This window comes from Netta rufina (genome assembly GCF_964035555.1).
Source record: "Netta rufina genome assembly, chromosome: 23".
Classification (NCBI taxonomy): Eukaryota; Metazoa; Chordata; class Aves; order Anseriformes; family Anatidae; genus Netta; species Netta rufina.
This window is the reverse complement of record NC_140147.1, coordinates 1,597,229-1,611,331: the sequence shown is the minus strand read 5'-3', so window position 1 is coordinate 1,611,331 and position 14,103 is coordinate 1,597,229. Positions and strand designations below refer to the sequence as shown.

The following is a 14,103-nucleotide window of genomic DNA, read 5'->3' as shown; positions in this document are numbered from 1 at the left end:
TAGGTGGCAGAGGTGCATTAGTTATGCAGCATAATCATCTCTGCTGCTTCATTAGCAGAGCAGGATTACGCTGCAGTTCATCTACCATTAATAAATAAGCTGCCAAGTATCAGCCTGCTCCCCTGCTGTTTGCTTTAGGAAAAAATAAAGTACCTTTGGAGGTGTTAGGTGAGTGAAGGACTTTTAAAATACTTTCTAGGCTTCAGTTCTACTCCTGAAATTGGGTAGTTATATTAAAAATGCAAGTATCCTTCTGAATCTAATAGATATATGGAATACTTTTACCTTCATCTAAAAAAAGCACAGATATTGAAGTGCTAATATTTTTTAAATAAGTGACAGTCTGTGATTAAAAAAATCAAATGGGCTTTAGCTAACAATAATAGGATTCCATAATAGCTTTTGCCATGGTGGTGGTGTTCACCTTAGCGTGGTTAATGTTAACATTATGTAGCTCAATTCAAGGGTGCTGTGACTTAGGTAAACATCGTTCCGTACTAAGGCTTGGCGTGTGACAACTCAACCAGGAATTATGGCCTAAAGTTTAATAAAGCAAACAGTATTTTTTTATTTTTTTTTTAAAGAGGTATAAAGTGGTACGAAGAAAAAAAGTTGTTGAAGGACTGATAAAGGGCTGTGGAGCTTTTCACCTCATGTTTGATGGTTATAATCTTCTCCGGGTTGGGATAGATCATAAATCATTGCTTCCTGCTGCCTATTCCAAGTAAAAGAAAATTGTTCTTGCAATGCTTTATCTCCCTCAGTTAAAATAAACTTTATTCTTTTAAAGAAGAGTTACCCAGACATGAAGACAGGAACTGAATGAGCTTGAGAGCCGAGCTCACCTCGCTTGCTTTAGATGTAGTATGCCCCTTGAGATGATTTTGTGATTTCTGTGTGATATCAATAAGATAACAAAAGGTGACGGTTATGAAAGCACTGCTGCTCCAGAGGAACGTGCAGAGCTCCTCTACTTCAGTGGGGTTCTGTTCCTTCCACTCTTCTTTGTGGTGCAGGAGTGGCCAGCTGCAGCGGGTGCTGCTATAAATGCCTCCCAAAAGGGCTTAAGGGCTTCCTTTCCCTGTTCCCCTGCTAGCTGGGCATGGGGCAGGGCTGCATCTTCCTCAGCTCCATCCCCAGGGTGCTCGCAGTGGCTGGGAGGACTCGTGCACACCTCTGGGCTTTGGGGCTGAATGCAAATTGAGTGTTCTCATCTGATTTTTCTTTTGTATGGGGCGCTTGCTTTGAGCATATGGAACTCATTCAGGATCTCGGATGTTCGTGTAGGAGGAGGGTTGCCTGTGGAAGGACAGGTGGGTTTGGTGCAATTCACAGTCCAAATAACATTTGGCTGTTATCGGTTGGTTTCTTGCAGGTTTACCGGAATGAATCTGCCGGCCCCGGTTATTAGCAGTAAAAACTGGCTGCGGCTTCACTTCACATCAGATGGCAACCACAGGCAGAAGGGGTTCAGTGCCCAGTATCAAGGTAAATACTTACTGCCATGTTTGGTTATTCATTATGCGCCTTTAGCCAAACTTTTTTTTTTCTCTAGGAATCCACAATTAACTTCCTGTATGATTATTCTCTGCTGTTAACCTTAATTTTCTAGCTGGGTATCCAGGTGTTGTCGCATGGAGAGCTGCTCTTGGCAATGTATTGGAAATGCAAACACTTGAGAGCTACTGGAAGATTCATTTGCAATGTATGCTTTGTTAGAGGAAGCAGATGTTCCTTTACCTGCAGCTTCACAGAAGGTGCCATGTGGGTAACGGCAGCACAGACAGGGTGCCACGAGGCAAAGAGCAGTGCAGTCTCACAGTGACTGTCTGCGTTTTACTCTATGCTCAAGTGAGATGTTGCTGGGTGTGTTTTGAATGAGATCTAAACTATCCTGTATTTACTGGTTGTCTGTAGAAGAAAAAAAAATCAGGATTGGGGTCTAATAATGCTGTTGGGTAAGAGGAAATTCTCTGGGACACAAACTGAGCAGAGACAAGCTATCGATCTGAGGCTTGTCAACAACCGTGGGGCACTGCAGTTCAGTGTATCCTTTGTGCGACCAAATGGTCACCAGAACAGGTGGCTTTGAGGGGCTTATTTAGGGCTGATTACACCCTTCTCCCCAAGGATTTTGGAGGGTTTTGTGGGTGCTGTGGTGCAGCATTGCTTGAGGCAACCAACTCCAAAGGCAGGGTCAGGAATCGGGGCATTGAAGCAGGGAAGGAGCAGGAACATTTACCCAGCTCCTCATCCACTCTCCAGAGTTTTTTCTGTGTTGTTCAACAGCTTTCCTCAAAAGGAGGGAACAGGACGTGGATAAAGAAAAGTGCCATAGCCCTAGACTGACAGGAACAACGTGGCAGGGAGATGATGTTCCTTTCATAAATGTATAAACCAGTTCTGTTTGTTCCGTGTTTGTTTAACCTTAGCAATGTTGTCATGGCCTCAGCATGAGCTTTGCTTTTATGAATCACTGTTGCTGCCTAACTTTCCTCATAGTCCTTTAATGTATAAATTTCTTTATTCTAAATTATAATTAAAAACAGGTTTTTTTTTGTTTTTGTTTTTTGACTGAACACAAATGACTGCACGCAGCTGATGACTCTTGATACAGCATTTTCCTTTGCAGTCATGATTGCTGCTTTCTATTAAAACACCTGTATGAATCATCCTTTTTTCCTAAATAGAAAAGTAAAGATTAATGTTATAATTTCCTCTGATTAGATAAATGTCAGGGGGTTCTAATCTAGCACACTCCTTGGAAACTTTTGTTAGATATAATGAACTGTGCTTTTGTGTACTGAGTATTTAAAAGATGAACTTAAAAATGTGCTGTTGAAATGGCATTGAGGGAGGACCTCTAACTAGGTGGCAAAGGGAATCTGAACCCCATTCTTCAGTAACTTGCTGGTTTTATGGCACTTGTCAGGGTCTCTCCATCTGTTAAGAAAGATTTCAATACTTAAAAGAAAAAAAAAAAAGCACCAACAAACAACAACAACAAAACAACCTGGGGATAAAGGCAGGATTTTTTGCAGTCAATGGAATTTGTGTCTACAGAACATTAAAGATGCCAATGCAACTTCAGAAAACTCAGCATAACCCTTTCAGAGGAGCACAACCTTGTTTGAACATAAATATTTTAATGGAGATAAGTAAGTAAGTAGCTACAAAATAGGACATGTAATGCCAGATAAAGTAGAGCAACTAAAATGTGTTTCTTAGCAGTAGAGCTGTAAGTGAACCTTGGGATTGTCCAAGAGCAGGAAGGAAGGGAGGGTTAGGAGGAATCTAATTTGTTGTCTGTTTTCCAAAGATGTTCCCCGTTTATTAACATCCTGTATCCTCTGAGACAGCATCTGGCTTTGTTGATAATCTATAAGAAAGTAATTTCCCTTCCAACTTGTTTAACATTGATATGTAGTTTTAGCAGAACGCCTTCTTCATATGTTTCATTTCAGCTCTTCCTAATCCATGCCCTCGTCTGGACATTGCTTTATGAATGTAAAAGCAAGGTTAGATATAAACAGCCCATGTACAGGTTCTCTTTATGTTAAATACAGTTAAATTCATGCCTTTGCAGGGAGAGTGGAAGTATTTTTCCCTTCCCTGTTGCTTTTATGTAAGGTGAATCTTGCATTCTTGCAAATAGCGTGTCCCACACCCTGTGAAAGCAAATGGAAGGGGCCATAGATAAATTGGTGCATTGATCTTTTTTCTTTCGTCCTCCCACCTCCTGCTCCCTCTGTCTTCATTCCCGAATACGTGCTGTGTACCTGCAGGTGATAAGAAAATAAGCTCGATGTGCCTTGCTCAGGACAGGCGGCAGTAGGGGTTAGAAGCCAGGTATTGTCAGTCATCAGCGTAGCGATGAGGTACTGTAAATGAGGTAATGAAAAAGCTGCTGAATTCAAAATGATGCTAAACAGATCTAAATAATGATCTGCCTGGTGTAGTCCATCTCTCCTGCACATATTTTATTGCTTAAATAGGATCCTGAATTGCTTTTTAGCTGATTGTTACCAACACATAATTGCATCTTTTATTGATCTAACCCTCCCCATTCCCTTCCCCTTCTGTCCTGCACTCTCAGGTAGAAAGACAAATGGGGGTGAGTTTCAGCCCGTAGCACAATGCAGAATACTGGCAGGCTTGTCATCTTTAATAATGGTCTGATGAACTATTTTGCACATATTGCACCACCTAATAGGCTTTTAAAAATATGTGTATATCTATATATCCTTAATTTTTGGCAGATCTACCAATCCTCATCTTGGATCACGATTGTGGGCTGCAAAGGGGATAGAGCGTATGCTCTGCAACCTGTTAAGTCTCCTGAGCAATCCTGAGAAAAAGGGTAAAAGAGGAAAATTCAGGCACTTGTTACAGGCTCTAACTCCTAAAGCTGTTTAAGCTGTTCCTTAGACTAGCTAATGGCAGGCATCAATGAAGGAAGGGTGTCATTTCGCTAGGTATGCATACAACCCTATGGGTGTTTGAAAATGGTTGCAGGTGAGGGAAGGTGATTTCTCTTCACGTCCAGCTCAAGTGAGAATCCTTGTAAGCAACCTGCAGTAATATCACAGATGATACTAGAGCACCCCAGCAGGAAGAAAATAAAGTAGAAATCCGATTCAAGCCAGCCAATATATCATGGCAACCCCCCAGCAAGGGAAACAGAGTTTCATGGAATGGATTTTTGCTGAAATATGGTGTTTTTTGGTTTTTGTTTTTAAATTAAAAATAAATAAATGTCTCCTTAAATTCTTATTTAGAGCAACATGAAACAGTTTAAATAAAAAAACATCCCAGACTGCTTGCTTGCTGGAAAAGCTTTGTAATGTCATCTTTCAAATTTGTCAGGACACTGAGCATTCCATTAGATCTATCAGGTACGTGTGAGCAGCAAAACCCTCCGGAAAACAGAGTAACTTCTGTTCGTCCAATTAGCCTGACACAATCCTTTGCAGTACCGTTCCACATTCAAATTTATAAACAATATAGATTTTCATATATTGGATTTTTGAGGGCATAGCTAGGGGAATTGTTCTTATTTATTTTTTAAAAAAAGAAAACAGTATACTGTATTCTGACTTGCTCTAATCTAAATTGAGTCATTTGTAAACCTTGACTTCATCATTACATCTCCGTGTAGTAAAATGAAGGATTAAGGAGAGGGAGTATGCAGTGAGCTCATTACCAATTATCATTGAAAGAGACGGAATGCAATTAGGGTAAACACGGCCCGTGCTTCATGGGTAATGTAGTTCAGCCTCCATATTTTAGGATTGATCCCTGGTAGTGACAGTCTGCTTTCCGCTGCTTGTTTTCATTACCGTTGGGTGCTTTTGAGCTAAGTTTTCCATTAGAGTCACAAATCTGGAGTGGGTTTTCTTCTGTGGGCCTGATCCTAAAGGCAGGTCAGGAATAAGATGGAACCTTTTGGCATTGCTGAGACACATTGTGGCTGTGGTGTCAGCATCAAGGCCGCAGGCGCAGGGATCGAAAAGCTGTGGGCTGGTGATGGAAAAGCTTTGCTTGATCTTTAGGGCTCCAAGCTTGCTTTACCATGCAGAAATCAACAGGGCAGTGCTTCTACTTGTGTGACCAGGAGGCACGGTTACTGGTAATTGCGTGAAGTAACTTCCAATGGGGAGGTGCAGAGGGTAAAAATGAGAATTAACTTTAATAAAGCTCCTCTCTTACTGGTGGTGCTCCGAAGCATTTTACAGAGCAATGAATTAGATACTGCACAGTCACGAGCCATTCTATGGCCTGTAATAGCTCAAATTTAGCTGTAGATACTTGGGCCTGACAGTGTTTTATTGACTGGGAGGGAACGTTGGCCGGGATTACGAGCTTCCCCGTGTACTTGCTTGGTACGAAGCCTCATTACCTGCGGCATTTCGGAGGGCAAGGCACTGTTATCCCCATGGCAGTGGGAGCACTGTGCTGCAGAGGCTCAGCACCGCGGGGCCAGGAGCTCGGTGTCCCCAGGGAGAGCAGCTGGGCTGAGCAGGGTGCTGGGGTGCCCACGAAAAGCACCCCATGAGCAATTCCCGCTCTGGTTTTGCAACAGGGTGCACACCTGAGTGCTGCCCCGACCCGAAATGGTGCTGCCTGGGTTCGTCCTGCACAGTGGGTGTGCATTAGTCCTGTAATCCTGGGGATTTTTCATTTCTCATTTGTGCTTTAAAGCTGTCACTGGTCTAGTTGAGACAGGATCCAGATTTCCCCAGAAATTTTAGATTTTGTAGCCTCGTATTCTCTTCTTTAGGCCCTTGATACAGTGAGTTATGATAAAAACCTTGAGCTCAGACTACAAAGGTCCCAGAATTGTCGTAATGTGACCTGAAGGGATATGTTGCTGTTTGGGACATTCTAAGACATGCTGCTTTTTTCTTGGAGCGTTTGCAGATGGATTACAGTCAAAACGAAACAGGCATGTCGTAGATTTGCTTTGAAATTGGCATACTGTTAATTATTTTTCCCTCTTTATTAAAAAAAAAAGGCAATAAACCTCCAACAGATTAAAGATACTAATACTAGACAACGTAAGCTTTTCTTCATGAATATTTTTAAAGCTAATTCAGACCTCAGTTTGAAGTTATGCTTTATTTAAAGAGAAGGCAAAAAGCTTTAGCCAAATAATGAACAAAAAGCTTCAAGCTAGCATCTAGCAGAGTAAAAGCGCTACCTTAGGTAAGCTTCAAGGAATAATGCTTGACATCTCCCTGTCTGAAGCTCCTGCAAACAGATGTTACTAACATTTTCTAAAGCCAAAAAAAGTATGATTAAAAAAAACCAACTCGTTAGTTATATTGGTAATTTTTCTTGACAACTTTGTCTTCAAAATGTGCTAATTTAGAGATCAAAGTAGGATGAGATAAAGAACGAGAAAAGAACAGTTTGAAGTGAGAGATGGACTGCCTTTCTCCACAGATGATAACTGGCTCATCAGAAAAAGGATAAACTGATACGGGCATCATGCTTTCTGATGGGAAGTTATTCTTTCGCTGCATTAACTTCAAATATGCCAGTAAAAATTCTGCTGCATCTTAGTCAAAAATATCTGTATTTACGCTGCAGGGAGCTGTGGTGTCTCTCTACGGGTATCCAGAGGGTTTTGATGGCGTGGATTTTGTGCAAAACCCTCTGGTGTAGAGAGCCTCAGTAACAGCCAAGACTGGAGAATAAGAACAAATAGTTGCTCGGTTGTGCTGGGAAGCTTCCTATTGCCTAGAAGGATGGGACTCTTTTGGCAACGGATAGATCAAAATCTTGCCGCTACCCTTGCGTGGTCTCTCATCTAGATGAGGTTTAGAGCAGGGAAGGTCAGGACCTGTGATGGAATAGTCATGAAGATTTTATAATTGAGATGCTTATGGCTATTAACAGTGGGTCTGTAAATCTGTACTACTCTTTGCCAGTAATGTGACTTTAATATTGCCCTTTTGTTTGATATTTTACTGCCTTTTTATGAATCTAATGCTTCTGTAGTTCTCGTGTACAATTTTCAGGTTATGGGGTGTCCCTTTTGAGAGCTGTATTCCCACAGAAGCAGAGAATGGCCTTGCTCTGTACTGTGTTATAATGTAGTAATGCATCAGCAAAACCAAGTGGAACTTACCATTTTGCTCTTGAGACCCCTAAAGTCTCTTAGATCTTCCCTCTTGTCCATTTCCCAGTTTTGGTACATTAAGCAAAATGGCATGGTCCCAGAGGGTTGGGGATTGCTTGCCCAATTTTTATATTCAATTGGGTCAGCTGGACTGGGTCATTTCTATGAGGACACTGGTCCAGATCTAACAAAGGCAAATGAACAGAGGAACCTTGTTGAGGGCTTCGGAAAAGTTGTCTAAGATGCATGATATCCTACAGTTTGGGTAGTGTACAACTGTTGCTGTATTCTCATTTTAAATAACCACTAATGCTTAGCTAAATCCTGTCCTTGTATTTTTGCTTTGTTTTAAATCTGTCTCTAGTCAAAAAGCAAATGGAGCTGAAGTCCAGAGGGGTGAAGCTAATGCCAAGCAAGGACAATAACCAGAAGACATCAGTGTGTAAGTTTTCTGGCTCCTCCGTATGCTCTCTTTGTATAATGATCTCCTTGAACATTTCATTTGACTTTCCAATAATCTCTAAAACTTTGTCACTCTTAAAAGTTTTAATGCCTTACCCTCTCCTCCCTTTGCATTACTGCATCACTTCCTTCCAGTGCTCTATTCACAAGCATATACTAACCCCTTAAAGTGGGAACGCAGGGGATTGGTGTGTGTGCATTTAATATATACTGTATGCATCCTGTTTGGTGGCAGACTGGGGTTCATTATTTGTCGTCTATTAGTTTGGAAAGTGTCAAAATGTAAACAACATTGAAAACTGAATTAATGTTATTGTAAATTTAGGAGAAGGGCTAAGGAACCACAAAAAACAAGTGTTAGAAAACGTACAGAATCAGTAGCAGTCTCTCTGTTTTTCTCTTTGCATTTTATGTAATTATTTGTTCCTGCAGAAAAATCATGCCACTTCAGTCTGCAAAAGCTTATACTACCGACTTCTGTGGTCCCCGTATTAGTTTCTCGCATTCAGTATATCAAGTGTTTGATATCTGTTAGAGGTGTGCTCAGAACGTCGCTTTGTCACTGGTGTGTTTTCCTCCTGCAGTAAGTGAATCTGTTAGGTCATTCATCTTTGCATTAGGTTCCTTCCGAGCGAGACTCGGAGTTTCTTTATGCACATGGCTCTGGGCAGGTGACTGAGCTCTAAAGGAGACTCAAGATTAAACAAGAAGGATCTGAATTAACTCCATGTTATATCGTATAGAAATTTAAATAGGAGCAAAGTGCAGTATTTCCTAAATAGTTTTCTTGGGGGAGGATGTAATTGTTCATTCTCTGCATAGTCCATTGCACCCATCAAAGAGGTACTGTTTGGACATTTCACTCGCCTGAACTTCAGATGCAAAATTCAGTTAAGAAAAATGGATGAACTGAATTTAAAACATCACTCACTGTCTGTCTGAAATGAAAATGGCTCACTTTTAGGTTCACATGAGTGCTTGTAGTCTCCAGTTATACAAAGAGAGAGGTCCAACGAGGTAAACAGCAGGATGTAAATTGCCCAACATCTCCAGAGTAGAAAATGCTGGGGTGTGTTTAAAGAAAACAAACTCACTTTTAAGAAAAGCCCTGTATCCAGGATGCTTTTGGTCCTATGAAATATTCTTGCCAAGAAGAATTTAACCTTTTGAGGTATGATAAACAGTTGACTTCACTGAGGGTGAAATTACGTTGGAAAATACCTCTACCTTTGATTGTGTGGGCACCGGAGCTCCAGAAGATGTGAGGATGTGTTTGGTGTGGGATTTGTGTGGTCTTGGATATTGGGGTTTGTGGGGAAGGGAGTCGTAACCAAGTGATAAGCGTTGGCCTGTTTTGGACTTGTTAGTTTACACTATATAAGTGTCAAGAATACATAGGATTCCCGTTTTGCCTTCCTGCACACCCTAAGATGCTTCCCAGTAGCAGTTTAATCAGTTGTTATTGAATGTTACAGTACTAAACCGAAGGACCCAGAACAGCACTCTAAATAAATTAGTGTACAGAAGTGCCCATTGTGAAGCCGAATGTTTCGGTTTCTCTGTGGCCAGGTAGCAGCAGTCTGCTCTGCTCCTGGTTTGTGTGTCAGGACCATTGTCAGCACTAACCCTTCATGGGGTCCTGGGGAAGGTGCTGGGGGCTGAGTAACAGACCACAGCTGAATTTTCCTTTTTAGCGTACCCTGCTCTGTCTCAGTCGTGCTCCACTTCTGAGGATGAAGTTGTAGGAAATTCTTGGTACTTCTGCCCAGCCTGTCCTCACCCAGTGGAGAGCAGACTGCAGCCTTCAAAGCTGCCAGTTCAGCACTCTGTGCAGTGCTCCTCATGTCGTATTTGATAAGGCAAAACAGCGATAGGAGGGCAGCTTAGCTCGAAATCTCTTAAGGTATATATCACTATACAGTGATAGTACTGTGGCCCAAATTCCTTTCTGTTACCAGCAGGGTGTTTGGTGCAACCCTGGTGTCTTTAGCTTCGTCCACGTACGCTGCTCTCAGCAATGTCTGGATTGTAAACCCCGATTAACCTCTATCCTGCACAGCCTTCTGCTGCCACACTTCTGTTACAGTAAATTTTCAACCTCAGGAATGCTGATTCTGTAGAAGATGTCTCCAGAAAATGGTTTATTTTCAGAAAATGGAGCCTGAAGTGTTATCTTTTTTTTTTTCCCCCTTGCTTTTTTGATTTGCTTGGCTAGCCGTGCCCTCTCTTCTCTGAAACTTTCATGAGCTTGTGAGCTATGCTTCAGTAGTGGTTATACAGGTGGGATAGGCTGATTAAAGGCCTCTGAAGTTTGCTCGTATTGCTATAATCATTTCATCTGGCGCAAATATCAGAAATTTAGAAATGGCTGTGTCTCTTGGTAAAAGCTAGAGCTATACCCTGCTTTGCTTTCAAATCCTTTCCTGCCAGCAATGGTTTCTAGTGGTCTTTGCACCTCTCCTAAAATTCTCCCTTGAAGAACCTGTTGTCACATAAGGCAGCTTGCAGCTACGTGCTTAATACCCTATAGGTCTTTCAGAGGATTTCAGTTTTGCTGGATGGATGCTGTGGTTACCTGCCAGATCCTACCTCGCCAGATTAAACTCTGTTTCACATGTCTGAATGGAGACAAAATGTATTCATGTCGCAGCTGTTTGTACTCTTTCAGAAAAAGAATATATAAAAAACATGGAATTTGGTGGGGGACGTGCTAATTTTGTTCAGTTGCAGTCAAACGTGTTTATTTGAAATTTAAATCAAGTGCTTCATACTGTTCACCATCCCTAAAATTAATTGGGCATCTTGCTTTAATCAGTTTTAGAGGAAAAATAATACAGCTCTGCAGAATAAGCTATAAGAAACACATTTTAAATTTTGAGATTGCATTTAGGGGATTGCTTCTTTCTGATATTAACTGAGGCACTTTCTGCATTTGCAGTTATCCTAAAGCAGCGAGAAAGTCAGTGTATTGCATGCAGTATGTAAATGTGTATATTCCATGCTCACACAGTGTGAAAAACATGGTACTTTGCTTTTATAAAACAGCATCAGGGTTGTTTTTCTGACATTTGAATGAGGCACACCTGAAAACACACTGCTGGACGTTACTGAAAGGGATTGAATGAAGTAGTGCAAGCTCTGTGTATCTTCACATTTGTCAGAATCTATTTTAAATTTGCGAATGCGAAGTCATTTTGGAGGTGTTGATCAATTTTAGTCTCAGCCAAGTGTATGGAAGCTGCGGGCTTGAGCATTGCAGTAAGCCTGCTTTCTGCAGCACGTGTCAAGGAATGAGTGTTTGCATGTGGGTCCCTGCTGCACTGCCACGGTACGAAGTGAGCATGGAGCAAAGAGGAGCAGGATGTGGGCTTCTGGCTGGAAGCAGCACAGCTTCCAAACGAGCCCGGTTGGGTTGAAGTAGGGCGTGCTGCAAACAGTCTTTGAAATCTGACCAGAACGTTGTATGGAGTAACTGTAAGCCTTAGAGTGGTCATGAAGATTAACTCAACCATGTTAAGACAACTGATAGATGCTAAAGTCCTCCTTTGTCCCCCTCATGCCAGGAGAAGAGCTCACTTTTTTCACTGTATTTTTCATGCTGAGAAACGTTAAGGTTTTGTTTAAAAAAAAAAAAAAAAAATTAGATCCTGTTTTATCTTGTAACTCATATTTAACACTCCTAAATTCAATAAAAATTGTCCCTTGGGAGTCTATCAGTGAACTTTATTAACATGGGGAAATACAGAGAGCTAAAGAAGGTTCCTTGTTCTTTTAACAGATGGAGTAAATTACCATTGCAAACAAAGCAATCATAACTGGCTGTTACTGAATGCATGATGAGAAGGAAGTTGTTGGGAAAAAAAAAATAAATAGGAGAGTGAAGGGGGAGGAAAACAAGTTCCATGGTTTGGGAGAAAGAATCCTTGAGCCTGTAATGTAGAACTGGAACACTTCATCACAGCTTTTAAGATCTATTGTTCTCCTTGTAACCCTGAAGAACTCATTTGGAGTGCTACAGCCCTGGCATAAATCAGTCAAACCTTTAGGAAGATGAATACAGTACTGACACCAAGTTCTCAGCATAACAAATATGGTTTATGAACTTTGGTTGAGTTGCGTTCATGTGTGTATGTTTAAAGCAAAAGATAGAAGAACAGAAGTTTCTGTAAGTGGCCATCTGATCCATCCTCTCCTTTTCTTTCACTCTTAATGTGAAAAAATAAAATGTCCACGCTGTCATGATACAAAGATACCTCTCCTTGCTCTGTTTGTATCTGATCTGCTCACTGGTTATTTATACGTGTTGTATAGATACTAATGAAAGAAGTATTTTAGTCTTCAGAAGTATGATAATTGACAACCTGCTCTCTGGTGCCTGTGGGTTCTGCTGGTCATCTGTAGCCTTGCCTCTTCCCAAAGCTTTGAACCAGTCTCCTAGGTTTGCTGTCATCTGATATGAGACATAATAAATGAATGTGACACCAGCTCAGAGTAACCAACACGGGTGTAAATACTGTCTGGGTAGTGTTTTGACTGTGGGAGAAAGAATTTGATGTGGAAAGTCAATCTGGTAATCTGCTCTGCAGGGAAGGGCATGCGAGTGTTTCAATGCAGATATATGTAGAAGCTGTGTAAATATGTATACATCAGAGGCATATCTCCTTGTTTAGTGTATTTTTACTCTGGAGAAGGTATAGAAGTACAGTGAGAAATCTTCGTATTTCTCCTACGTACCCTGTAGACTTGTGACATACAACCCTAGTTTGTGTATTCTATCTTAAATGTTAATTTTACTTTCCTTGGAGATACCTGTGTGTGCAGCCAGGATGTTTGTGTAGGCAGATGGAGATCTAAGGAACCCAAAGGAAGACAGTGACACCTTGCACTTTGCTCAGCCAACCTTTGGTTTCTCAGAAGCGAAGCATCATTTCGAGCCCTAGCAAAAGGGCTGTTGGGAGGTGATTTCATCTGCAGAAGGACCACCTTGGTCTCTGAAGAGATCGTATCCCTCCCACAACTTCAGGGAGAGGCTTCTTGCTGCTGTTGTTTCTATGCAGCAGTTCTGCAGTGAAACAACCTAAAATGTGCTAAAATACCGGGGGGCTGTTTGATTCTGACCTTATTTCCTTGCTCTGACTGAGGCGATTCACTGCTCACTGCTGAAGCCTCCGTGCATTTCATTCTCTAAATTCCCATTTGCTTCGTGTATCATTAGAGCAGAGCTGTTAAGGCACATCCCACGCCTTGGGAGGTACGTAGCAGAGGAGTATTTAGCTCCATAGATTACACTCAACAGCTTGATCAAAGCTACAGGCAATGGCCCCAAACGGGTACTAAGGCAGAGCTCAGAGCTGGACCAAATTTTCTGTGCCAGAATTTTGGCTAACATTGCAACACCCGCCTGTAGCTCCTGCGATGATGTGACAGTGGCTGGGTCTTTACAGCCACTTGTATAGTTTGTGAACACACGTGAAATCTCCAGGACCTAAGGCAGACTGGCCAAGTTAGCAAAAAGTTAACAGCAAATTAAAAACTGTTCAATTGTGTCATGTATCTAGGCATGAAATTTAGCGGGGAAGAAGGGAGAGTAGATCAAACCAAAAGAAAAGAAATCCACTGAATTATCCTGCAGCCCTGATGGCTGCTGGAGATACCTCCTGGTGGAGCTGGGGTTTGTCACGGCTGCTTTGGTTATCAGGGCACTGGCAAAGGAGCAGAGAAAGATCCCTGCTCTGAGGAGGGCTCCCTTCCTTCTGACTCGTGTACACTCAGAATCCATGAAAGGTGGCAGCAAAGCTTTGTAGCTGCAAAATGCAGCCATCAAAAGGTAGATGCTGTGTGCTGCTGTAATGCTTCTGTCTCACTGGTGTGTCTGCTTGTCCACGTGATGGAGCTTAACACAGGGTTATGAATATGCAAAAGATGAAGTAGACTGTCAGTTTCCTATAAAACTGTATAAGACTGTTAGTTTCCTATAAAACTGCGCCTCTTTTCCTCTTTTGCCCTCAAATTCACGG

The 14,103-nt window shown here is 41.7% G+C and overlaps 1 protein-coding gene across 1 annotated transcript in view; it reads left to right on the top strand.

Annotated features, from left to right (window-relative positions):
- CSMD2 (CUB and Sushi multiple domains 2) overlaps positions 1-14,103 on the top strand; it is a gene marked incomplete at both ends in the record, with an annotated part of 284,745 nt that overhangs the window by 120,623 nt on the left and 150,019 nt on the right. The window contains 2 exons of the mRNA XM_084300478.1: positions 1,376-1,488; positions 7,989-8,066. Of these exons, the coding sequence (XP_084156604.1) occupies positions 1,376-1,488; positions 7,989-8,066 (191 nt within the window). The remainder of the gene's footprint in view (positions 1-1,375; positions 1,489-7,988; positions 8,067-14,103) is intronic.